Below are 26,133 nucleotides of genomic sequence, written 5' to 3'. Positions count from 1 at the left end.
TATATATTTTTTATTCAAACCGATATAAAAATGGCAAACACCTTTAAGCAGTCTGTACAACAGTAGTAGTGTTACCATACACATTAACAACAATAAAACAGCAAACAATGCCACACACCCTTCAGATGGCAGGAGAAAAAATAAAAACACGTTCATGTCCGTTTTTGACAGCTGGAGGTACAATAAGCTAAGATCTTGCATTCACAGCATTTCCATTCATTCACTCATTTGCTTCATAATTGTGCAGCAAAGTCATCTCCCCCTTTGCTGATCTGGACCACAGTCTTTCCTCGGGCATGACCCTTCTCCACCTTCTCAAAAGCCTGAGGAACTTGGGAAAAGTTGAAAGTCTCCTCCACCACAGGCCGTATCTGAAGGAGAGATAGAAGAGAACAAGGCTTGGCTCCAAATACCTTCAAATTTTAATAAAATGATGAAGGCAGTAGTCAGTTGATGGAATTTCCTTTACTTATGACAATTATCTGAAGGCTTTTATGGCTAGATGGAAACTTTCGATAATGAGAAATTCTCCAGTCAGTAACTGGAGAACCAGGAAGAAGCATACATCATCAGTTACTGGGCACTTAAAGAATACAGACATTACTGTACCTGTCCTGCATCCACCATTTCCCTAATTTCATCCAATGCAACCCCACTAGGAGCAAAGAATCCCCAGCGGTAATGAACTCCTTTAACAAGGTGCTGCAATAAAACACAGTAAGAGAAAAAGCATGAAGACTATTAGCTTTACTACACCTTCTTAACTGCTTATGTACTGTGGCAGAAACTTTACTTAAAATGGTGTTAACTGGAATTCAATTCAATTCAACCTATTTTTTATTTGCATTTTGCCATACTACAATACAATCATCTCAAGGCACTACACAAAAGACAAAAACAAATCCCTTATGAGCAAGCACTTGGCGACAGTGAAGAGGAACAACTCCCTTTAACAGAATTAACCTCCAGCAGAACCAGGCTCAGTCTGGGCAGCCACCTGCCTCGACCGGTTGGGGTAAGTGGATAAAGGAGAGAAAAGAACAACAATAAACAACAAGGAGACAGGAGCTCAGTACATCTATGGGGAGAACTTAGGCAGTCTAGGCCTATAGTAGAATAACTAAGGGATGGTTCAGGGTCACCTGAGCCAGCCCCAACTATAAGCTATAAGCTTTGTAAAAAAGGAATTTTTAAGTCTAACCTTAAAAGTACAGAGAGTGTCTGCCTCCTGAACCCAGACTGGGACCTGATTCCACAGGAGAGGCGCTTGATAGGTAAAAGCTCTGCCTCCCATTTTACGTTTGGAAACTATGTGAACCACAAATAGACCTGCACTCTGAGAGCGAAGCGCTCTATTGGGATGATATGGTACTATGAGGTCTTGATCATCAAGGGGTATGTATGTGAGGAGAAGGATTTTAAATTCTACTCCGGATTTTACAGGAAGCCAATACAGAGAAGCTAATAAAGGAGAAATATGATATCTCTTACTAGTTCCTGTAAAAACTGTGACTGCAGCATTCTGGATTAACTGGGGGCTTTTTATGGAGTTACTGGGACATGCTGATAATAATGGGTAATCAAGTCTTGAAGTAGGCTAGAATACTCTAACTCATTATGCATGGACTAGTTTTTCTGCATAATTTGGAGTCAGGATAATCCTAATTTTGGCAATATTGCACAAGTGAAAAAAGGCAGCTCTAGGGATTTGTTTTATGTGTGAATTAAAGGACATATCATGGTTATACGCTATTTCTGAAGTTTTTAGTCTCAACTACAGTAACTTCTGTTTTCTCTGAATTTAAAAGTATAAAGCTACTGGTCATCCAGGCCTTTATGTCCTTTAGATATGCTTGAAGTCTGGCTAAATGGTTTGTGTCATCAGGTTTCATAGATAGATAGCTGAGTGTCATCTGCATAGCAATGGTAAATAATATAGTACTTCCTAATAAAATTGGGGGAAGCATGTATAAGCTGAAGAGAATTGGTCCTACCACATAGCCTTGTGGAACACCATAACTAACTTTTGTGTGCGTGGAAGGTTCATCATGAACATGAACAAATTGTAATCTGTCTGATAAATAAGATTGGACCCACTTTAACGCATAGGACGACATAGGAGGTGGGGTGGATATAAAAATAGTTAGCTAAGACTCCTGGACTAGGCTTTTTGAGTAGAGGTTTTATTATTGCAATCTTTAAAGCCTGAGGTACATAGACTGTAACTACATAATAAAGATGAGTCGATTGATGGCAGCCTGTCTTTGAGCAGTCTAGTCGGGATGGGGTCTAAGAGACACATTGATGGTTTAGATGAAGCAACTACTGTAAATTTGATGTAAATTCAAAGTCATCACTGCTGAGAGCTAAAGGAACACTGGGCTCAACAGAGCTGTGATTTTTTGTCAGCCTGGCTACAGTCCTGAAAAGAAACCTGGGATTGTTCTTATTTTCCTCTATTAGTGATGAATAGTATGCAGTTCTGGCTTTACAGAGAGTTTTTTTATATGTTAGTAGACTGTTTTTCCAGGCTAGATAAATTTCCTCTAAATTTGTGGAACGCCAGTTCCTTTCCAGCCTTCGTGATGCCTGCTTTAAGGTACGAATATGTGAACTGTACCATGGAGCTAATCTCCTCTGATTCACTAACTTCTTTTTCAGAGGGGCTACAGTATCAAGCGTTTCACGCAGTGAGGCTACAGCACTGTCAACAAGATAATCAACTTGGCAGGGAGTAGGATTGAGGCAGCTGCCCTCCAGCTCCCAAACGCTGCATTATTTTAAATTCAAGTTATTAAAGAATGGTCAAACAAAAGAGGATTTTGGGGAAACCTGCTAAATGTTCAATTTTGATGCCATAGGTCAGAACAAGATCCAGGGGGTGATTAAAATTGTTGGTGGGTTTATTAACATTTTGAGTGAAACGAATTGAATCTAATATTGAATTAAATGCAGTGCTGAGACGATTATTTTCAACATCTACATGAATGTTAAAATCTCCCACTATAATGACTTTATCTGAACTAAGCACTAAATCAGACAGGACGTCATGAATGTGCATGATAGTAAGGTCTGATGAAGTGTCTTAAACAGTACGCATATGGAAGTTACCACTTTACTAATGAATTTCCAAAATATGCTTACCAAAAACTTCTTTGTCTTATAAAGAGTAAGGACTGTTTAGAAATGAGAGCCAAGCACTCTAGTTTTGGTTTTACTAACAAAGCACACTGTGTGTGTGTGTGTGTGTGTGTGAACAAGATGTGAGACCCGACACAATATGTTTTTGTTTCCTGTCTATAAACCTACAAGTTACCACTGTCGACTTTCCTTTTTACTTGACGTTTACTATGCTGTAAATGTATGTGTTAACCTCAGCGACCTGGAGCCTTATTGGCTCTTTGAGATTCTCCAACCAACAATTTGTCATTTCCTAACAGACAAATTTAGTCAACACTGGAAAAAAATGCATCAGCACCTGGAAAGAGACACCTCTGTTGCATCAGTCTGAATACTCAGTCTCAGAGTGTAGTTCTGATTGTAGGGATAGTATGGGTGTTAATGAGAGACCATGCTGATGTGAATTAAATCCTCCCTCTGGGGGTGCAGCTTCACCAGGCTTACATTACAGTGCCTGAAGCACAAGGTGTGACCATGAAAAATAAAGAAAATAATTTAAGCCCTTAGTAGCACTGAGGGGAGCAAGAGTATGTGGGCCACATGGTTATTTTTACAGAAATAGAGCATGAATATTTCTAAGCTCTAGCTTATCTGGTTACACTTTGCAAGAAAAAAAAAGGAAAAGGTTCAGGGTTTTCTTTTCTACCAAGAAGAGAAAAGACAATTGAAACTTACATGCCATGCTGGAGAGGAAGTGATAAAATTTAGTGTAGGAGTATAACACTGTGCATGCAGTACATGTGAAGGGTTAACATTTAAAACAGCATTACATAGCATGGGAAGCAACAAACATCCAATCCACCCATCCCACCCCAAAATCTGCATGTAAACTCTTTTTAATGTCATATCTCTTGCTGTCAACCTCGAGAGGCAAACCCATCAGTGTAAAATTGTCTGTTGCTAAACATATTACAGAAAAAAGAAAGAAGAGAAAAGGGCAAATTGGTCTGGGGCTGTCCCGACCCATTATAAACCTCCATCCACACTCGTCCTTGTTTTTGTTTCATGTTCTTGACTAATTCCACCTTTAGTTGTTTCTAGCAATGAGAAAGTCAGAAACAAAACTCATAAGTGTCTTAAGTCTGTTCAAGCTTTTTGATCTTCTATATTTTCTTAGTGTCAACAAATTCCATTACAACATCAAAACTAACAGTAAGCTGTTCCAGCCAATGGGTACAGTGTTGTCTCAAACCCTGGTTAGGTGGTTTATATACACTTTTATCAGAAAACAGCTGCCTCCCACTCGTGAAAACCAGCCTTAAGAGAGCAAAGTTGCAGGCTAGAGATCCAACAGAGCAGAGCTGGGTGAACATTTTGAAGAAGTTTAAAAAAAGAATATGATGTTCACAATAATAGATTATGAGTGAACAGGAAGAACTTTCTGACGTTATTTCCTCTACAGTGGAAATGAAATGTGAAATGTAGAAATGTGTTAACATGGTGTTTCCTTGTTACTTTGAAAATGTAACCACTTGAACTTACCAAACAACGTTCAGTGCTTAACATCCCAACTCAACCCTCACAAGTAGACCAAAGTTTCCTGTAGAACTCCCGCATGATCTACACCTACAACAGCATTTAATCTCCTGGTAATTCCTCAATCCTAAAGAAGTTCATTTAATAAAAACTAGGACACAAAGCTGGTTTTATACAAAAACCAAAAAAACAAAAAAAAAACAAAAAACAATTAAAAAAAAAACGTAGAGTACTTTTTGGTGCACCTGACAATAATAACGAGATATCTGTCTCTATCTGTTTACACTAAAGAAAAAAATACTTTAAACATTGCAACCAGATGTTGGCATCTGTTCATACTGTGGATTTTGTGGTTCACATGTGAAAGTGATGCACAGATGCGACACACACACAAGCTACAAGTGCACTGCATACCATGCCTTGCTCTGCCACCACAGTGTGCCCACTGTCAGGATGCCACTTACAATGAACTGAGTTCCAGAGTGTGTGTGTGTGTGTGTGTATATACATGTTTTCATATGGTTGCAGGCTTTTAGTTGTGATGAAAAGGCGGGTTCCTGAACCGCACCTGCATTAATGAAGGTATAGTTCAGGGAGGACGATTTAATCATGACACATGCTCACAGCCAGTTTGCACTACAAGTAAAGTAGTCATACTATTACTGTGGCATCTATATATAGCCAATGAATTGTTTCTATCAAAAACAAATTAAAACTCTTTCTGTGTGAGGTATTTTCATACAATTTACCTCAATGCAGGTCAGCTGGTATTCAGACCAGATTACATGACTGAGTTCTCTAACTGTGGTATTCATGTCTGTATGTTCTTCCCAATGGTCTGTGCACTGGTCCCATTCAGATGGATCAGGGAGATGTGCTTTTTGTGCTACTGTACTACTGTTTTGCTGCAACCTAACTGAGCTAAAGCATCTGATGATCATATTTTGTTTGTTTTTGCAGAGAACTGAACTAGCCAAGACTGTGGACTCACTGAGGCTATAGAACACCTGTCCCCAAAAGTTCTCTAAATATTGTCCAAGAATTTTGCACCTGGCCTGATAAGGTAAAAATGTATAATATTAATATTCCCTCTACAACTACTAGAAGTAGCAGCTTACAGTACTCATGTACCTTTGCAAAATGCACACTTGTGACTAACATGGTGGATTTTAATCAATTCAGGTTACACATTTTATTTCGACAACAAATCTGTACAGTAACAAACTGCATCTGTGTTATTCTACCATGATTACCTTGATAACCTTGGTGGACACTGTAGCAGCAGTCTTCATCATGCCATCTGCAATACCCAGCCTGTCCGTGTTTTGGAGGAAGGGTGTTACAAGGGTGACATACTTCGCACCGGTCCAAGGCTTAAGAAGATCCAGCGCCCAATGCTCAGTGCCCCCCCCAACATTATCCAGGATGAGGTCAAATCTCGAGGTGTAGAGGCGGAGGTTTGGTGAAAACAGCAGACACAGACAAAGATATTTAAGTGGAGTGGGTGGGAGTAAACAAAAAAGATGACAGCAAAAATTGTAGGTGTGAACTTTTGGGTAAATGACAAATGGAGAAAGCGATTATTTCTGAGAACTTAGTACTCAGTATCATGGAGTTTGCTAGAAAATTAAAAGTCTCACTTTTGTCACCCTAATGAGCTTGCACTAACAGCAGCTAGAGGGGGTTGCCTTGGTAACAAAATCAAGTCACTTATATGGTACACACACACACCAAACCAGATGTACTGTATGTGTGCGATGGGGGACGAAGGGGGTTCTCACTTCTCCAGCATGCTGAGTGGCTCCTCAACAGGTCCAGCAGTGTAGTCCACCACGTGGTCTGCCCCTAGTTCCCTTACAAACAACTCAGCATTCTGTGAGCAGGTAACAGTCACATGGGCTCCCCACGCCTTCAGCATCTGGGTACAAATGACAGTTCTAGCCTCAAATGTGAGCACATTAATGCAGGCTACAGTGCATCACCATTTCGTTTATTGTAGGCAGAAGAATGTTACCCAATGGTTGAGGAGCACAGAGAATGTTTAATTATTAAGATGAAGTCTTACATCTGTGTAACGTGAGCAGCAGTATTCGGGTCATTAAACAAGGTGCCTGGCACAGTCTGAAAGCCGGCTTTCAGACAAACAAACTTTTCATTATACCACTGTTTATTCCACGCTCAGTGTTCTTGCCTATTTTTACACCAACCTCATTGAGTATCTGTAAACTATTTATTTTACCATTTAGAGTAGTATTTAGTGCAGGCTGTTTTTAGCTTCATGCACTTAAAAATGTTACATCATATTGGTAATATATACAACACAGTATGTCATCATCTATCTTTTAACCCATACCTGTATAGCAAAGGTTCCAACTCCCCCAGATCCTCCAAGGATCAAAATCCTGTGGAGAAGAGGAAAAGTAGGTATAAACAACGATTAGGTTTTCTACACTATTACTGCTCTGGCTGTCCTTCATTAGCATTCATGTCAAATGCACTCCAGGCTTTACTGTGTCAGGTTCATTGCAGCGTATGGGAGTGTCTGAGCTGCTTCCAGAGAACTAGAGCACATCACCAACAGAAAGAAGTGGGCTGACAGGGGTTAAACCCAAAGAGCAATTACTGGGTAGGTCAAAGACAAGAAACTTCTTTGGAATGAACCTGAATTAACAAACAAGTGGAAAGTGTGTGTGTGCGTGCGTGCATGACACAGTGTTTGTCGATGTTCCCTTACCTCTTCTTGGCACAGTTGTCCTTTTTGATCCCACCAGTGTTGACCAGCGCTGACCAGGCAGTGGTTGCCACATAAGGAATGGCTGCTGCCTCTGTGTGGCTCAGTGACTTTGGTTTGTGGGATACCTGAGCACCAAAGACATTTAAAATATTAGTCTTCATGAAGCAGTATACCTGCTAAGTCCCTTATGAAGAAGCATATGAATGTTCCAGTAGTCAGTAAGAAACCAGGGGTTGCCTTTGGATTTGAGAAGGAAATACCTCATTGCCACTCAGCACCACAAACTCAGCCAAGCTGCCCTGCTTCCATGGAGGAATGGCTGCCCACACCTGGGACAGACACAGCAGCATAAGTCTCATTATCCACAGATATACCGGGCTGTCAAAACATATATAGAGTTTCTTGACAGCTGCTGAGAACGACAAGATATGAAAGCTGTGTATGAAATCTCTTCTCAAAGCATCAGATGTGTAATGCCACACAGTGAGTCACGCTGGTACCTCAATTAGTCAACAGTGAAGATGTCTTCATGAACTTCTAAAATGAGCCCAAGCTAACTTCACACAAACATTATACATATACAATGGTGTGAAAAAGCGTTGGCCCTCTTCCTGATTTCTTTGCATGTTTGTCACACTTTGTTTCAGATCATCAAACAAATTTAAATATTAGTCAAAGATAACATAAGTAAACACATCATGTAGTTTTTAAATGAAGGTATTTATTAATAAGGGAAAACAAAATCCAAAACTTCATGGCCCTGTGTGAAAAAGTGTTTGCCTCCTAAACCTAATAACTGGTTGGGCCACCCTGAGCAGCAACAACTGCAATCAAGCGTTTGCGATAACTTGCAATGAGTCTGTTACAGTGTGGAGGAATTCTGGCCCACTCTTCTTTGCAGAATTGTTGTAATTCAGCCACATTGGAGAGTTTGAGCATGAACCACCTTTTTAAGGTCATGCCACAGCATCTCAATCAGATTCAGGTCAGGTCTCTGACTAGGCCACTCCAAAGTCTTCATTTTGTTTTTCTTCAGCCATTCAGGGGTGGACTTGCTGGTGTGTTTTGGATCATTGTCCTGCTGTAGAACCCAAGTTCACTTCAGCTTGAGGTCAGGAACAGATGGCCGGACATTCTCCTTCAGGAGTTTTTGGTAGACAGCAGAATTCATGGTTCCATTTATCACAGCAAGTCTTCCAGGTCCTGAAGCAGCAAAACAGCCCCAGACCATCACACTACCACCACCATATTTTACTGTTGCTATGATGTTCTTTTTCTGAAATGCGGTGTTACTTTTACGCCAGACGTAATGGGACACACACCTTCCAAAAGGTTCAACTTTTGTCTCATCAGTCCACAGAGTATTTTCCCAAAAGTCTGTGGGATCATCAAGATGTTTTCTGGCAAAACTGAGACGAGTCAAGCTTTTGAGGATCTTTTGGTCTACTTCACTTTGTCAGCAGTGTTGCCAACTCCTCAGTAAGAAAAGTCGCTATTGGCTGTCCTAAAAGTCGCTAGAAGTCGCTAAATGGCGTCATCGTCTAATTTGCATAAATGTCATTTTTCTTGTCAATTTGTAATGGACACTGTGGGAGAAAGGAATAATGTTGTGGGAGAGCTAAAAAGTGAGTAAATGACACTGTAAATATGTTTAGAACTGTAAATGTATTTTCAGTTGATCCTTTGTCAATTAGATTTTTTTAATTTAGCCATTTAATAGACTATTTTTCAAAATAACCCAAATTACATATAATCAGTTTTGTCCTGTATTCTAACCCTCCTCCTTTATCTGGGCTTGGGACAAGCAAAGTGACCTAAAAGAGACACAGTGGCGGAGTTACTTTGTTTTTTTGTTTTGTGCATTTTTTTTTGTGTGTTTGTTTTTGTGTTTTTTATTTTTTTATTCTTAACTTTGTTTTAGCTCCACTTAGGACTGGAGCCTGGAGTATTTTTGACTGTATAATTTTGACTGACATTGTGAGCTAGCACAGGTGACTGAGAACGTCTGATGCAGCGAGTCAAATGTTGATACGTGCTTTCACGTCGAAGTCTCAAAAAGTTTCGAAAAGTCGCTAACAAAATCAGAAAAAGTAGCTAGATTTGTCGCTAGTCGCTTTTGACAAAAAAAAGTCGCCAATGGGGGAAATAAAGTCGCTAAATATAGCGACAAAGTCGCCAAGTTGGCAACAATGTTTGTCAGGCAGGTCCTATTTAAGTGATTTCTTGATTGTGAACAGGTGTGGCAGTAATCAGGCCTGGGTGTGGCTAGAGGAATTGAACTCAGGTGTGATAAACCACAGTTATGTTTTAACAGGGGGAGCAAACACTTTTTCACACAGGGTCATGTAGTTTTGGATTTTATTTTCCCTTAATAATAAAAACCTGAATTTAAAAACTGCATGAAGTGTTTACTTGTGTTATCTTTGACTAATATTTAAATTAGTTTGATGATCTGAAACATGAAAGTGTGACAAACATGCAAAAAAATAAGAAATGAGGAAGGGGGCCAACACTTTTTCACACCACTGTAAGTGTTAAACACATGACTGTAAACTGGAATACAATTGAAAATATCACTAAACTGCACATTGTGATCTCATTTGGCTGGGCAGGGTAAAAAATAATATTGATTAAGGAACTGTGAGAAGATGTGACGTCAAACTGAAAAAAAGCAGAAACTAAATAACGTAGCTTTAATATTGATGAATCTGTCCAAGGTGATGCATTCAAATATATATATATTTTTAAATCTGACTGACCATGTAGAATCCAAAGATATTCACTTTACTTGAAAACCAACTAATTCTAATGTCTGGAAAGATTTCCCCTTTATTTTTGTTTTTAATGTATTTTAATTTCATTTTTGTAAAATATCAATACATCATACTGTACAGATGATCTCCCAAATTGTTCACAAAAGAAGTAATTATGAAGTATAGAGTTATATTAATAAATTATGTCAAATATGTCAGTAAAACAATGAATTGAAGGATCATTTAAGAAAGTCTTGAGACTCCAATCATTATTATGGAATGTTATAAATATAACCATTCTTATTTTTAATGATGACCAAAGTTCATTTTTATACAAAACTATTATTATTATTAGTAGTAGTAGTAGTAGTAGTAGTCGTAGTAGTATAGTATTTATGAGTATTTATGAAAATTGTATTTAAAAACTATAAAAGTAAAACTATAAAATAGTTGATCATAATAGTTCAATTTGTTTAATTGAACATAATTTAATTTTACTTTGGTTTATTGTTGATTTAAAATGATTAAAAAAGGTCTATGTTTTTGCACTGTTTACAGCACCATGACAGTGTACTTCACACTCATATTTTATTCATACATGACTCACTGCGTGCACGAATGTTTCCATGAGTCAGGGGCTTGTTGTATGGAAAATGTTGTTGCTTGACATTTGCATTGCTCACCTCATCCCTTTCTCTGAAGTACTTCACATCCAGGCCACACTCCATGATGACCCCTGACACGTCCCTTCCAAGGATGAGAGGGAACTCGCTGCCTGACTGCTTGATACTCAGAGGGTCTCTCATCATAGAAAGTGAAGCTGCACCATAGCCACCTGACACAGACAGAGGCTCTGTTTACAACCAAAGCTCCTAATTACAGTACAGTCAAAGATGAAATTCATAGTGAAACGTTACACAAATTAATTTTGTTGGTAACACCAGATGAAAAAGCCACAGCATGGTTTTTTAAAGTTTGTTTTGTGCAACCAACAGTTTTGAGCCAAGATATAATCAGCTTATCTCATAAGTAATGCAAATAGATTGCTGAATAGATTGCTAGATTATGGTTAGTCTTGTAGTTTGAAAAAAAAATATTCAAACTACTTTGAATTCATCAAATAACAAGATGTGCAAGACTGAGTTACTCTTCAGTCAATAATGTGGTTTGTTTATTGGTTCTTCAGCTGGATGGCAATACATGACAGATCATATTTGGAGAGTTTGACACCAGAGGACACATACAGCCATGGTTTTGTGACATCAGACATAGTTTCTAGTCCAACTCAGACAAGCAGGTGAAAGAGCTCTACAATGCACAGACTGTGAATTAACTTTTCAGTATAAAACATGATTTTGGCATTCGCCACCTTTACTGTGGGAGATGGTGAGAGAATCAGAGAAAACACCAGTCTACCAGCCTGACTCTCTAACCTTACTATGTGTCTCTTTGTCTTACAAAGATGTTATATTAAAAAGATATTTCCAACTTTAATTAAACTGCTTCCATTTTTTAAGATTCCAAGTGCAGTCATATCTGATGTTTGTTTTTTTTTCTTGTCACTCACCTCTCATGCTCACATCAAGTGGATTTAATCCTGCTGCAAACACTTTGACTATAACCTCATTGGGGTAGTTGATGACGGGAAAGCTGGCATTTTTAGTGAACCGTAAAACATCATTGCTTCCGTATTTATCAATAACCCAGGCTGGCATAATAGTCCTAGCTCTGCTGGAGGTACTGAACAGTCTGCACTGTCTGTGAAACAAGCTGCTCCTGAAAGCTAAATGTCTAACACAAGTCATCTTTAGACCCAACAGTGTAGTCCCTGTCCCAGACAGAACAATTCAAACTCCACTAACGCTTTCTTACTACACCACCATACCTAACTTCTCATTCACACAGTCCCAGTTATTCCAAATAATTATTTCAAACAATTATTTCCAAACAACGTCCTCTTCCGTACCATGCCTCTTCCAGGGTTGGTGGTGTACACGTCATCTCAGCGCCTCCACCAATTAGAGCGCGGTTTCCTCAACAGCTGTCCAATCACAGCAAGCGCCGTCGGGCGTTGATGACAGAATCGAATATGGCCGCGTGCAGCAGATGCACCCAGTGAAGGTTGTTGTTGGACTGAGCTCACAGTGGCACTGTCAGCATGCTGAGCCTGACACTGAAACAGGTTTGTAGCACGGTTCGCTTATCCGAGCTTAGTTATTCGTGCTGGGATTGCATTGTATCGAGACATGGCTGTTATCGACTCATAACTGGACACAGCAAGACGTTTTTTTACACATACCTGCCGAGTTAAAACATGGTTACTGAACTGCTTAAATACATTATTGTTACTACTGTGATAGATTGGTAATAAAATATTGTAGCAACCTGGCCGGGGAGTTGGCGGCCAGGTGCATTGTGGGAGTTGTTATCAGTGTTTAGATAGGTTACCTGTTCAAATGTGATAAGAGTTACGTTCTGTTTGGAGTTATTGTGTACTTTGGGTTGTGTTAGGGAGGGATTGTGTGTGTTTGTGTGGGGTTGTTTAGTGGGAGTGGCTGTCACCATGACTCTGGGCGAGGTGTGTGGAAAAGGGGCTTGGTGACAGCGCTTGTAAGTGTGTGGAATTTGATGGCTTGTTCTCTGAGCAATAAACTGCGTGAAAGAGGAACACTGCCTCCTGTTGGTCAATCAAGAAGACTGCGCTTATTTACTGAGACGCTCGGGGTCGTGCGGTGTATGGGGCACGAGCGCTCTCGCTCGCTAGCAAGTACGGCGATAGCTGCTAGCATCCTGCTAGCCGTCTAGTACAGGGCCAGTGCTTGCTAGAGTAGCTTAGCTCCAGCAAAAACCCACCAGTCGTTACATTGGTGTCAGAAGTGGGATACTAAAGTGTCTAGAAGACATTGCAATGGAGCCAGCTATAGGCGATTTAGAGCGTGCGGTCCGGGAAAACAGCATGTTGCTGGAGCACCTGGTCGACCAGGCCAGGCGAAGTGGCAGAGAGTTACGCCAGCCTGAGGGTCGCAGTGCTTCCCGGACGAACCACCCACCCCATTATGTCAGGCCAGAGGAGCTTCCAGCGGCTGTATCGCTACTCCCCGCCCGATCGACAGCCAAGCTGCAGCGGTACAGTGGGGCGACGCCGTTGGAACCCTACCTGGCCCAAGTCGAACTGGCTGCCACCCATAATGGTTGGAGCCAGGAGGAGGCCGCAACACATGTGGCACTTGCTTTGGAGGGTCCGGCGCTACAGGTTCTCGTTGACCTGCCCCCTGACGAACGACGCGACCTCCAGGCCCTGACCACTGCCCTCGACCGACGTTTTGGACAGGGACCTTCGGCCGAGCAGAGTAGGGAGGAGCTAGCCCACAGACGCAGACGCGAGGGAGAGAGAGTGGGCTCCTTCGCCGCTGACATCCGTCTACACACCCGAAGGGGCTACCCTACCTTCCCGAGGGCAGCGAGAGAAGAGCTGGGTCTCCACGCCTTCCTGCGGGGCCTCACGCCAGAGAGGCTGAGGCAGCACGTTCGCCTGTCATCCCCTCGAGGCCTGGAAGAGGCGGTGAAGGATGCCGAGCGAGCTGAGGAGGTGCTGAGGGAAGAGCCGGAGATGCGTCAGCCATTGCTACAGCGACGACTAGCCCGAGCGGTCGAGCGGGAGGTGGACGTAGCACAGTCGGGGGATGAGGAGGCCAGCCAAGCCCAACTAGAAGTGGTTCCCCGTCGGAGACCAAGAGCAGACTGCTGCTACCGGTGTGGGGAGCCTGGCCATATCGCTAGAAACTGCCCTGCCCCTAGTCCCAGGGCCTCGATGACGCCACCGGTGGGAAACGGCCGCGGGGCGAGGCAGTGAGAGGACCCTTGCCCGAATCGCCAACTCCTCTCTATGATGACTACCCAACGGTGGGCCGCTGCGGGCCTGCACAAGGACTGTATCTAGACTGTGTAATCGATGGGCAGCCCTGCCGTGCTCTGGTGGATACGGGATCCACCATTTGTTTGCTGCGGAGAGGAGTGCTACCAGAGACAGTTGGTCCGCTGCCGGGGGATTGGACCCCCACGGACACTGCCCTGTACACGGTTACAGGGGAAAAGACAATGATGCCGGGGAAAAAGACTCTGTCGGTGGTGGTGGGGACGAATCAGACGAGCCATGAATTCTGGCTCGCAGACATAAGAGATGAGTGCATCCTTGGACTAGACTTATTGGGCCAGTGGGGGGCGCGGGTTGACGTGCCGGGAGTCGCCATCCATCTCGGCACTGAAACCGTGCAGCTCCGGGTGGGCCGAGGCAGCCAGGAAGAGACCCCTGTCCCACTGACACCCCGACAGCCTCCATACCCCCCAATTCTAAACCCCAGCCACGGACCAAGAACAGCAAAGACTCGGCGAGGGGGCCGGAGAGTTAACGCAGCCCGGGCCAGCACATCACAGCCTGGGCCTCCGCCCAGTCCACCCGTCTCCCCATCACCTGAGACTGTTGCCGCAGTGAAGGAGTTGGGGCGGCGAAGTGGCGAGCATCTAAGTACGACGCAACAAGAACAGCTGCAGAGTCTACTGAATGAGTTCATGGACATTTTCGCAGCCAAGGAGGAGGACTGCACCAGGACGGCACTGGTGCAGCACACCATCGATACTGGCTCTGCTGCTCCCATCCGCTTACGCCCCCACCGCCTGCCCCTCGCTAAGCGACAGGCTGCTGAGGAGTTGATCGAAGAGATGGCAGCGAGTGGCATCATCGAACCGTCAGACAGTCCCTGGGCCGCACCTATGGTTATGGTGCGTAAGAAGACCGGGGGTTGGCGACCCTGCGTGGACTATAGGCGCCTGAATGCGGTCACCCGCAAGGACTCTTACCCCCTGCCCCGCATCGATGATGCCCTGGACTACGTAGCTGGGTCCTGCTGGTTCAGCTCCCTAGACCTCCGCAGCGGGTATTGGCAAGTTGAACTGGCCGCTGAGGCCCGACCCAAGACTGCGTTTACCATAGGGCAAGGACTGTGGCAATTTACAGTGATGCCATTTGGACTATGCAATGCACCAGCTACATTTGAGAGACTAATGGAGAGGGTCCTCAAAGACATTCCCCGTACCCGCTGCGTGGTCTATTTGGACGATCTGCTGATCCACGCCAAAGACTTTGAGCAAGCTGTTGCTAACGTCCGAGAGGTCATGACAGCCATCAGGGGGGCCGGGTTAAGGTTGAACCCGGCCAAGTGCAACCTGCTTGCTCGCCAGACGCATTTCCTGGGACATGTGGTGAGCGAAAGGGGGGTGGCTACCAACCCAGAGAAGGTGGTCGCAGTGGGAGACTGGCCTCCCCCAACGAACATCTCGGAACTGCGAGGCTTCCTAGGACTAGCCTCTTATTACCGAAGGTTCGTCAAAGACTTTGCCACCATTGCCAGCCCTTTGCACCATTTAACAGATAAGGGCCGGCGGTTTGAGTGGTCTGAGGACTGTGCCGCGGCGTTCCAGCAGCTGAAGGCTGCCCTCGCGGTTGCCCCAGTCCTGGCGTACCCTGACCCCAGTCAACCCTTCCTGCTGGACACGGACGCCAGTAACGTGGGGGTTGGAGCTGTGCTCTCCCAGAGGGGAGAGGCTGGAGAGCGGGTAGTGGCGTACTACAGCTGCAGCCTCAGCCGGGCCGAGAGGAACTACTGTGTTACCCGGCGGGAGCTGTTGGCAGTAATTTTGGCGGTCCGCCACTTCCGACCCTACCTCTTGGGCACCAAGTTCCTGCTCAGGACCGACCATGCCAGCCTGACCTGGTTGTTAAACTTTCGCCAGCCGGAGGGTCAGGTGGCCAGGTGGCTGGAAATATTGCAGGAATATGACTTTGAGATCCAGCACCGACCAGGGAGGCGGCATACCAACGCCGATGCTCTCTCCAGACGCCCTTGTCTCACGGAGGAGTGTCGGTACTGTGGGCGTCTGGAGGAATGGTATCGGGGCCTGACGGCAGCGGCGGCGGAACCAGAGGGTGGCCGCGGGGTGTCGGAGCCATTCCTCCCTGAGGAGCTGGGGCCACGCCAGGCGAGTGACCGAGTGCTGGGGGCGGTGAGGAGCTGGTTGCAGGCGGGGACGCGTCCGGACTGGCCGGCCGTGTCCTCACAGGAGCCTGAGCTGAAGTCGCTGCATTCCCAGTGGAGCAACTTGGAGCTCCACGACGGCGTGGTCTACCGGCGGTGGCGGGCACCGGGAGGAGGAAGTGACCGACTACAGCTCCTGGTCCCCCGAGCCTTGCGGCCTGAGGTCCTCCGCTGGGTGCACGGGGCGGCAGGAGCCGGCCATTTCGGGAATGGCAAGACGGTGCGGCGGCTGAGGCAGCGGTTTTACTGGCCAGGGTGTCTACAGGATGTGGAGATCCACGTCCACTGCTGCGATGTCTGCACGGCTCAGAAGGGACCTGGCCAACGCTCCCGGGCACCGCTGCAACAGTACCTGGTGGGGGCCCCCATGGAAAGGGTCGGAGTCGACATCCTGGGCCCGTTCCCTGTCACTGATGCTGGCAACCGCTTCGTCCTGGTCGCGATGGATTATTTTACAAAGTGGCCGGAGGCGTATGCGGTGCCGGATCAGAGCGCGGCGACCTCGGCACGGGTTCTAGTGGACGGGATGTTCACGCGGTTCGGGGTGCCGGAGGAACTCCATAGTGACCAGGGGAGAAACTTTGAAAGCCGGGTGTTTGGAGAGGTGTGCCAGCGGTTGGGGGTGAGGAAGACAAGGACCACCCCGCTTCACCCCCAAAGTGACGGGCTTGTCGAGCGATTCAACCGCACGCTCTCGACTCAGCTTGCCATCCTGACCAGCCAGCACCAGAAGGACTGGGACCAACACCTGCCCCTTGTTCTGTGGGCGTACCGGACAGCAGTGCAGGAGTCAAGTCAGTGCACTCCTGCAGTACTGATGTTCGGGAGGGAACTCCGAACCCCGGTGGACCTGGTGTTCGGAGCGCCCCCTGAGCCGGAGATTGCTGGCGGTCCGGAGATGGACTATGTTCGGCGCCTGAGGGAGCGGTTGACCACGGTCCATCAATTGGCCAGAGAGACGTTGGGGGCGGCTGGGGCTCGCCAGAAGCGGGCCTATGATACCCGCGCTCACGGTCCCACTTTGGCACCCGGGGATCGGGTGTGGGTGTTCTGCCCGCAAAGGAAGCGGGGGCTGTCCCCAAAGCTGATGAGTCATTGGCAGGGACCTGGAGAGATCCTTGAGCGGATCTCAGAGGTGGTTTTCCGGGTACGGATGCCCGGGCGGGGAAGGCGGGTGGTGCTGCATAAGGACCGGTTGGCACCGTACCACCCGCTTGCCTCAGAACCTGGGACTGGCATGCGCCTGGGAGACTCTCCACCCCCCTTGCTCAACACGGGGGGGAACGCCACTGGACTTCGGCCGGGTGCGGGTAGTGGGGTCTCGGGAAGGCCGAGGCGTACTCAGCGCCGACCTGGACACTTGCTGGACTTTGTGTTAGGGAATTAGGGTTGTGGGGACACTAACCCTCTTGGGGGGGGGGCTGTGTAGCAACCTGGCCGGGGAGTTGGCGGCCAGGTGCATTGTGGGAGTTGTTATCAGTGTTTAGATAGGTTACCTGTTCAAATGTGATAAGAGTTACGTTCTGTTTGGAGTTATTGTGTACTTTGGGTTGTGTTAGGGAGGGATTGTGTGTGTTTGTGTGGGGTTGTTTAGTGGGAGTGGCTGTCACCATGACTCTGGGCGAGGTGTGTGGAAAAGGGGCTTGGTGACAGCGCTTGTAAGTGTGTGGAATTTGATGGCTTGTTCTCTGAGCAATAAACTGCGTGAAAGAGGAACACTGCCTCCTGTTGGTCAATCAAGAAGACTGCGCTTATTTACTGAGACGCTCGGGGTCGTGCGGTGTATGGGGCACGAGCGCTCTCGCTCGCTAGCAAGTACGGCGATAGCTGCTAGCATCCTGCTAGCCGTCTAGTACAGGGCCAGTGCTTGCTAGAGTAGCTTAGCTCCAGCAAAAACCCACCAGTCGTTACAATATTTTCATCTGACGTTATTTAAGTTTTGTGGTCCAAGAAGACACCTTACCAAAGCAAAAGCAGCAGGAATACAGTTAAAAATACTCAATTTTAACGCTTGCACTCAATATTTAACCTTACTATTTAATAGTACCTAAAGTACCTATAATATTTATAAAGTAATTGTTTTGTATGCAAAATGTTTAGCTACAAAGTAATTGGTAATTGGCAGTAACTGAAATATGAAGTAGCATAGCATTTCAATACTGAAGTAACAGTTATACAGTAATACAGCTGTTTTGGTTTTAAGGTCCAGGTATTGCACATGCTGGGTTTTGTCCCACTGTCATGACTCACTTAAATGGAGCCATTATTAATGTTATTAGCAAGACAAGTTTTGTTTTCTCGCAGTCAGAGTTTGACTGGGTAAAACAACCAAGTTGCATTGCACTACTTGTGTTTCATCATTGCGCTTCAGGTGTCTTTGGCACTCAGGGAGGGAAGGATCTCCCCTACAGAACTTTGTCGGAAGTGTCTGAACCGCATCAAGAAAACACAACATCTTAACGCTTTCCTCAGTGTGACAGAGGATTTGGCACTGAAACAGGCTCAAGAAGCAGAAGCCAGACTGCTACAAGGTGCGGACACAAGAGAGAGTGCATTTGCATCTGTTATGTATAGAGTCATAGATGTTACTGTGACAGCTTGTCTTCCTTCAGGTACCCCCAAAGGTCCTCTAGATGGAATCCCATTTGCCGTTAAGGACAACTTCTGCACAAAGAATGTCAAGACCACATGTGCTTCCAGGATGCTTAGAGGTCTGTTTTCAGTATAAGTTACTGTGCTTCATATTGTATGTCAATCCAATAGTGATAATCAGCCACTTCTTTTGCTATAGACTACACTCCACCCTACAATGCAACGGTGGTCCAAAAGCTCCTGGACCACGGGGCTGTTTTGGTTGGGAAGACCAACATGGATGAGTTTGCTATGGGGTAATGCCATTGCTATGTACTGTATATTGTATTAGCTCTCTTGTCACAGCATGCATTTTAGTAAGTATCTTCTAGTTTTTTGTGGTGGTACACTAGCAGAAAGAGACTCAGGGTCCATGTTTTTGGTTTTTGGGTGTCATTACATTATTTATTTATTTATTCGGCTCACAGTTCAGGAAGTACTGATGGGGCCTTCGGTCCAGTAAGGAACCCCTGGAGTTACGCTGCACCCTACAGAGAGCATGCAGGGGCAGCACCAGATTCTGACTGGGTCATCGCTGGAGGAAGCTCAGGAGGAAGTGCTGCAGCTGTGGCCTCATTCACCAGTTATCTGTGCGTGAGGGCATTCATGCCCACTGGTTCAGGAAAATTGTTATATGGAAATATAACTCAAAATGGTGTTTGAAAATGAAAATGTACTGTTTTTGTAATCATTTGGCAGGGCTTTGGGTTCAGACACAGGTGGTTCTACACGTAACCCAGGAGCACTGTGTGGTGTTGTGGCCCTGAAGCCAACCTATGGTCTGCTGTCCAGACATGGTCTTATCCCTCTGGTCAACTCCATGGATGTCCCTGGCATTATGACCCGCAGCGTTAGTGATGCAGCCATCGTCTTAGGTAAAAATTAAATTGTCTTAGATCAATTATCATAACCATTGTCCAATGTACATCTTTTGTTTATCATCCCGTTTAAGTTTAAACACATACACTTGCCCAATTACAACAAGAACTGTATATAATAAAAGTACACTATTGACTAACCTCTAGCACTATGGAGCAATGAGTGTGTCCCCATTGTGTTTGTAATAATATGGCATTCTGCTATAGGTTTCACACTGATCAACAATTGACCATGGTAACACACCAACAAATGCAAGCCTGCAAAAATGAATGTAAACAATTAAATTACTTAAAAAATCATTAAAACACCAAATGCATTTAGTGAGAAATACTGAAAGTAAAAAGAAGTTTATTTTTTTTTGCATCAGTATAGCTGTTCTCTATTGCTCTGCATTTGTCTTACTGCTCTCATACAGTGAGCCTGAACTGGGTTTGTGTTGAAATGCTGTGCAGGAATTCTCCAAGGCCTGGATATTAGAGACTCAACAACAGTGCCTGCACCTTCCCCCCTGACAGAGCTGCCTGAGGACTTTGATGTCAAGAACATGTGTATAGGCATCCCTAAGGTGATTTAGCTCTGTATTAGAGGCATTACTTCAGCATCACTCACATCACATTTTCATCACACATTACCTGAATAACTTTTAATGTTGGTTTAATTTGCTTTACTTGAAGATTGTGTATCTTACCACTCTTGTCACCAGGGAAAATTCCTTGTACTGTACATTACTGTTTCTAAATGTGTTACATGTCTTAATTAACACACTGCATTTGCATCATAAATTTCCTTTGTTTCCTAATGTATGTCAGGAGTACCACGCCCCGGGACTGTCTGAGGAAACTCTAGCTCAGTGGAGTCACGTTGCTGACATGTTTGAGAGAGCGGGGGCACGGGTGGAGCTGGTGTCCCTCCCACACACCCAATACTCCATTGTGTGCTATCGCGTCCTGTGTCACGCTGAAGTGGCATCTAACATGGCTCGCTTTGATGGCCTGGAATACGGTATGAACTGGCCCGTGCTATGCTAAATTTGTGGCATTTTACAGTGGGTATCACAAATTAGGTCATGTCCAGTCATGTATTGCCAGTGTGTCACAAGATAATGATAAAAATAATGTTACTGATTTCTGTCCCACTTCTGTCAGGCCACCGCAGTCAGGTGGACAGCTCAACAGAGGCCATGTATGCTTCAACTCGACATGAGGGCTTCGCTGACGTAGTGAGAGGGAGGATTCTGTCAGGGAACTATTTCCTGCTTAAACAGTAAGAAAATAAGCTTTCTCACACCATTGTACTTTAGTCCACTGACTTCAAAAGAGTGTATAACTGACAGCATGTCACTTTTTTACTTTAATCTTTGTTATCATCAGAGATTTGAGTTTTGAGAATTATGAGTACATTTGGTCATTTGGCAAGTTGCCTTTCTTTAAATTTAAAAGAGAATAAAATTGTGTTGTGAAGCTGAAGTATTTCCAAACAGCCAGGATGACCAGAATGTTATGATCACCCTCACTTTGCCAGGAACTACCAGCACTATATTGTGAAGGCCCAGAAAGTCCGACGGCTGATCGCAAACGATTTCAAGCATGTTTTCAGCTCAGGTGTCGATGTGCTGCTGACGCCTACCACTCTGACTGACGCGGCCCGTTATTATGACTTCACACAGGAAGACAATCAAACACGCAGTGCACAGGAAGATGTCTTCACCCAGCCTGTCAACATGGCAGGTAAGGAGACAAAGGGAGGCCTTCAGGAAGAAGTTGATGCATGCATGCATAGGAAGTGTGGGAAGATTCAAGAATTTGAATATTCTGCACACACACACACGCACATACACACACACACCTGTCTGTAACTGGAAATAAACATGACATAAACCAGTTCTGTATTTTTTTCATTTGTTAGCCTCTAAATGCAAAAGTCCCAATGCACTTTCAATCCTAGTTAAAATTTACTTCACAGACCTTTTATACTGCTTCCTGTACTGCTGTACGTCTGGGCCTGCTGCTCTCCAAACTAACCTTCAGATCCTTATCATTGCCTTTTTTTTTCCAAATGTCTTCTATAACCCAGGTCTACCTGCTGTTTCTGTGCCAACTGCATTATCAAGACGAGGCCTTCCCATTGGCTTACAGCTCATAGGCCCTGCCCTGCAAGACAAGAAGCTGCTCAGTGTTGCCCAGTGGATTGAGCAGAGGGTTGGGTTTCGCTCCATCAGCGAATATGGAGAGTCCAGTGAGAGCAAGCAACTGTATGATGAGAACTATAAATGCAATCTTGAAAAAGTCAGAAATGGACTTAAAGTGTTTTCTTGATGGATATTCTTGGTTAGGAAGATGCCTTTTCAGGCCATTTTCTGCAGTGTAATTTCCAGCATTTATCTTAAAGCAACTACTGCGCCCTCTTTTTGCCTTGTTTTTAAAAAACCCTTCTAAAAGTAAACTGAAAGCACATGTTAATCTTGGATGGGTGAGAAAGTATGTACATTGTTGCATACATTTCCAAGGAAATTGTAATAATACTAAAATACTTTTCTTGTCCTGTTGTCTGGAAGATGGTTGTGACAAAGTAATCCTATGATATATGCTTAGACATACACGTTTATTCATTATATATACAGTGAGTGTAGACCCTGTGTCATATTTCTCTTTCCAGTCTCCGCTGGTTGATGAATTGTTCAGATGTTTTGTAATTAATAATTTATATTTTCCAGCAAAGTGTATGTCTGTGAAGAAAGACACATTGCTTCATGTGGTTGGTAACAGCCATGATGTTCAAACACCATAAGATGCTTAAAACCATTTGGCTTATGCAACTGCTTCCCTTGAAATACTGTCTACATTACAGCGTTGCACTCAACCCAAACACATGCAATCCAGTCAGCTAATTACAGTACTAGAAACGGTCCTAAACCAAGGTGTTACTCTGAGTGCTTACAGAGGACTTTCTCTGCAGAAGGGATTGTACATAGTCCTTTTTCCACACATTATGACATTACTTTGAGTAAAACTTAATCGTGATACTGTACCAAACAGCAACCTTTAAAACAACATGTTATAAATGCTGGGCTTTTGAAGAATGACTAAACCTCAGCTGATGAATGCATTGGAGGAAGTACTTGACTGTTTACTGTTGCCTTGAATGCACTTCCATGTTCCTCTTTTTATCTTCCCTTTCGGAGTGCATATATAGTACATACACAGTATTTCAAAAGGTTAGGTTGCCTACACTAACATCAGTCTTGCAAAGAAACCCTGACATCATTTCTAAACTTTTTTTGACTTGACTGTCAGTTATTTTTTTACAGTATGACAGTAAGATCAGTTCACAGCATCAGTAGCACTATGTTATATACAAATTCACATCAATCACGTAATTCTCAGTGGAAGGTGTGAACTGATAATGTCTAATAGTATCTTGAGAACCTGTTTTTTTTTTTAAATTAATTTCTGTATCTTGAAACATGTTAAGTCGGATTGTTGCTCTAAATATATAGACAACGATACGAAGGATATATTTGCAGTTTGCTGTCCAGGCCTATCATTCCCTAATTATTATAATACACTGGAATCTCCAAATTCCAGCTCACAGTTGGTATAGTATATATACACATAGTATATAATCTGTTCAACAGTTGGAAGGAGGATAATTCAGAACAACATAGAGCACTGGTATTGCTGTATACTATCTCATTCAGCCTCTAAGGCAGCAGGCCACATTTAGACAATTAAACATTGGATTAAGGGGGGAGCTAGAGCTTGTACATTACAGGTGAAAGTACATTAGCAATTCATCTTTAAAAGAATAGTTTGATATGTTGCAAATTTTATCTACTTCCAAGGTTTTCCACTAAGCAACACTGATCACTTAGCCAACATCCAAAATGTTGAACTATTCCTCAAAACCAGATCTATGTCATTAAATCAGTTAAAAACAATATCAACATCTAAACTTGCTGTATTAGCAATGTGTAGTAGCAACATTTTTGCAGATTAAGAATGTGATTGGAGGTGTCAGTTTCATTGTAATGTAAATGAAGAAGATGTTACAAAATGGTTTCTAAAGTAACATGCATATGAAAACCAGTTGGACACTGAAATGTAGACTGATTGGTCACTGCTACTGAGCTACATCTGTTCTCACAGAGACCCAGCAGATCACAGAGTCCATGCGATGCCCTTGTTTCCTTTGACATTCTCCTCTCCAGATGTGTGGATTTGCACGTTATCTCATTGTCCCCGCTTTCTTTCTCAGCCCATCCTTCTCACCTGCCCCGCTTCTCATTTGATCCTGATCTCTGTGTTCATTGTGCAAATCTTACCCACACAGAGAAGGATGTCCTAATGAAATGTGAGCAAAGGATGAACTCTTCACATATTTCCATGTCTCCTCCACAGACATAATTCTGGTACACCTACACTTACTCTACATGGTAACAGGGTCCGTGTAAGACAGCATGTGCCTCTGATTTCTGCTCAATAAGTGTAGACACCAGTCCTCCAATCACATTCTCAAGCTTTCTTTAATGACTGGAGATTAAGTAATATGTCCTCTGATAATGAAGAATAGCCACATAGACAGACTATAAAGTGGTGTACTACAGACTGTACAACGACCCTAACAGTGCTTGGTGCAAAAGAAAGTGTTAGGAGTTATATTTTGATATTAGAGTCATTGTGAAATGAAATAAGACATGAGCGAGGGCATCTGAACAGAAAATGAACAAATGTGTATGTGTGAGTGATTATGGTATAATATACAAAATAATATTAATGCGATTTTTTTTCTTCAAATGTAAAAGTTTATAATGCACTTTTATTTGCGTGTGTGTATGTGGTTGGGGGGGTATTTTTTGACAACCAATCACAGTCTTCAAAAGGATGGAGGAGGAGGAGCTGTGCATGAAGAAGTCTGGAGTGGCAGAGAAGTATGTTCGAGTGGTGCAGGACATGTATGAGAGCTGTAAGACAGTGGAGAGGTGTGCTGTAGGGGTGACAGAGGAGTTCAAGATGGAGGTGGGACTGCACCAAGGATCGGCTTTGAGCCCCTTCTTGTTTGCTGTGGTGATGGACAGGCTGACAGATGAGGTTAGACAGGAATCTCCGTGGACCATGATGTTTGCAGATGACATTGTCATCTGTAGTGAGAGCAGGGAGCAGGTGGAGGAAAATCTAGAGAGGTGGAGGTTTGCTCTGGAAAGGAGAGGAACGAAGGTTAGCCGCAGTAAAACAGAGTACATGTGTGTAAATGAGAGGGACTCAAGTAGAACGGTGAGGTTTCAGGGAGTAGAGGTGAAGAAGGTGGAGGATTTTAAGTACCTAGGGTCAACAGTCCAGAGCAACGGAGAGTGTGGGAAAGAAGTGAAGAGACGTGTGCAAGCAGGTTGGAACGGGTGGAGGAAAGTGTCAGGTGTGATGTGTGACAAAAGAGCGTCAGCAAGAATGAAAGGAAAGGTGGACAAGACAGTGGTGAGACCAGCAATGTTGTCTGGTTTAGAGACAGTGGCACTGAGAAAAAGACAGGAGGCAGAGCTGGAGGTAGCAGAGCTGAAGATGTTGAGGTTCTCTCTGGGAGTGACGAGGATGGATAGGATCAGGAAAGAGGACATCAGAGGGACAGCTCATGTTAGATGTTTTGGAGAAAAAGCCAGGGAAGCCAGATTGAGATGGTTTGGACATGTTCAGAGGAGGGACAGTGAATACATTGGTAAAAGGATGCTGAGGTTAGAGCTGCCAGGAAGGAGGCCTAGAGGAAGACCAAAGAGGAGGTTCTTGGATGTAGTGAAGGAGGACATGAGGATAGTTGGTGTGGGTGAGGAGGATACAGAGGATAGGGTTAAATGGAGGCAGATGATTCGCTGTGGCGACCCCTGAAGGGAGCAGCCGAAAGGAAAAGAAGAAGAAGCTAATGGTTGATGTTCAATGCTTAAACCTTGGTGTCAAAAACAGCAATAGGAAAGGAGGGTGTGTACGGTGATCTGCATGCAGCCCACTATAATGCCCCAAACTGAACTGAAGACTGGAAATGAGGTGAGATACAGAGGTTTGAGGTAGAGGTTAACAACACCATGCTTTTATGAAACATCATTGAGGTGCATGTCTCAATTAAGCTTTTTTTCATTTAGAGATTGCAAATTAAATATAAATTTATATAAAATATAAATATTTTATAAATTAAAAACAGCAGAAACTGTAATAAGAAATAAAAGAGAACATAAAGGTCATTATTTATTCCTGTCAAGCTCAAAAATCACACACTGTGCGCATGAGTTAAACGTTTCTCTAAACTATGTTTCAGGTTCTGTATTTGCACAGGATGTGGTGATTGAACACATCTGAACTTCCTTGATGCAATGATGTATGCCATACTGCCTCACAAATTTACATTT

General features: G+C 44.2%; 2 protein-coding genes across 2 annotated transcripts; one reads left to right on the top strand and one right to left on the bottom strand.

Annotated features, from left to right (window-relative positions):
- Positions 1-12,128, bottom strand: rtn4ip1 (reticulon 4 interacting protein 1). Its single transcript, XM_026300653.2, has 9 exons — positions 11,711-12,128; positions 10,827-10,978; positions 7,651-7,719; positions 7,391-7,515; positions 7,010-7,058; positions 6,438-6,574; positions 5,910-6,093; positions 610-702; positions 1-371 (listed from the first exon to the last, which is right to left on the bottom strand). Exons 1-9 carry the CDS (start codon positions 11,946-11,948, stop codon positions 234-236), a joined length of 1,185 nt encoding a protein of 394 aa, XP_026156438.1. The 5' UTR covers positions 11,949-12,128; the 3' UTR covers positions 1-233.
- Positions 12,129-12,193: 65 nt separating this feature from the next.
- Positions 12,194-22,827, top strand: qrsl1 (glutaminyl-tRNA amidotransferase subunit QRSL1). The gene is made up of 11 exons (XM_026300640.1): positions 12,194-12,325; positions 18,607-18,766; positions 18,848-18,946; positions 19,027-19,123; positions 19,295-19,456; positions 19,566-19,741; positions 20,198-20,310; positions 20,555-20,747; positions 20,891-21,008; positions 21,267-21,472; positions 21,819-22,827. Exons 1-11 carry the CDS (start codon positions 12,302-12,304, stop codon positions 22,058-22,060), a joined length of 1,590 nt encoding a protein of 529 aa, XP_026156425.1. The 5' UTR covers positions 12,194-12,301; the 3' UTR covers positions 22,061-22,827.
- The last annotated feature ends 3,306 nt before the right edge of the window (positions 22,828-26,133 follow it).

The sequence above is a fragment of the Mastacembelus armatus genome, chromosome 22 (assembly GCF_900324485.2).
Source record: "Mastacembelus armatus chromosome 22, fMasArm1.2, whole genome shotgun sequence".
NCBI lineage: Eukaryota > Metazoa > Chordata > Actinopteri > Synbranchiformes > Mastacembelidae > Mastacembelus > Mastacembelus armatus.
Note: the sequence above shows the minus strand (reverse complement) of the source record. Positions and strands in the feature narration are given on the sequence as shown.

What these genes read in the sequence shown, in the direction of transcription:
- rtn4ip1 (XM_026300653.2), bottom strand. Translation starts at nt 11,948, where the DNA reads ATGACTTGTGTTAGACATTTAGCTTTCAGGAGCAGCTTGTTTCACAGA. An exon ending in TGGTGCTGAGTGGCAATGAG is followed by an intron (nt 7,516 to 7,650) that starts GTATTTCCTTCT and finishes TTTGGTGCTCAG; the next exon opens with GTATCCCACAAACCAAAGTC. An exon ending in TTGGAACCTTTGCTATACAG is followed by an intron (nt 6,575 to 7,009) that starts GTATGGGTTAAA and finishes ATTTGTACCCAG; the next exon opens with ATGCTGAAGGCGTGGGGAGC.
- qrsl1 (XM_026300640.1), top strand. Translation starts at nt 12,302, where the DNA reads ATGCTGAGCCTGACACTGAAACAG. An exon ending in ATGGATGAGTTTGCTATGGG is followed by an intron (nt 19,124 to 19,294) that starts GTAATGCCATTG and finishes TTCGGCTCACAG; the next exon opens with TTCAGGAAGTACTGATGGGG. An exon ending in AACTATTTCCTGCTTAAACA is followed by an intron (nt 21,009 to 21,266) that starts GTAAGAAAATAA and finishes TCACTTTGCCAG; the next exon opens with GAACTACCAGCACTATATTG.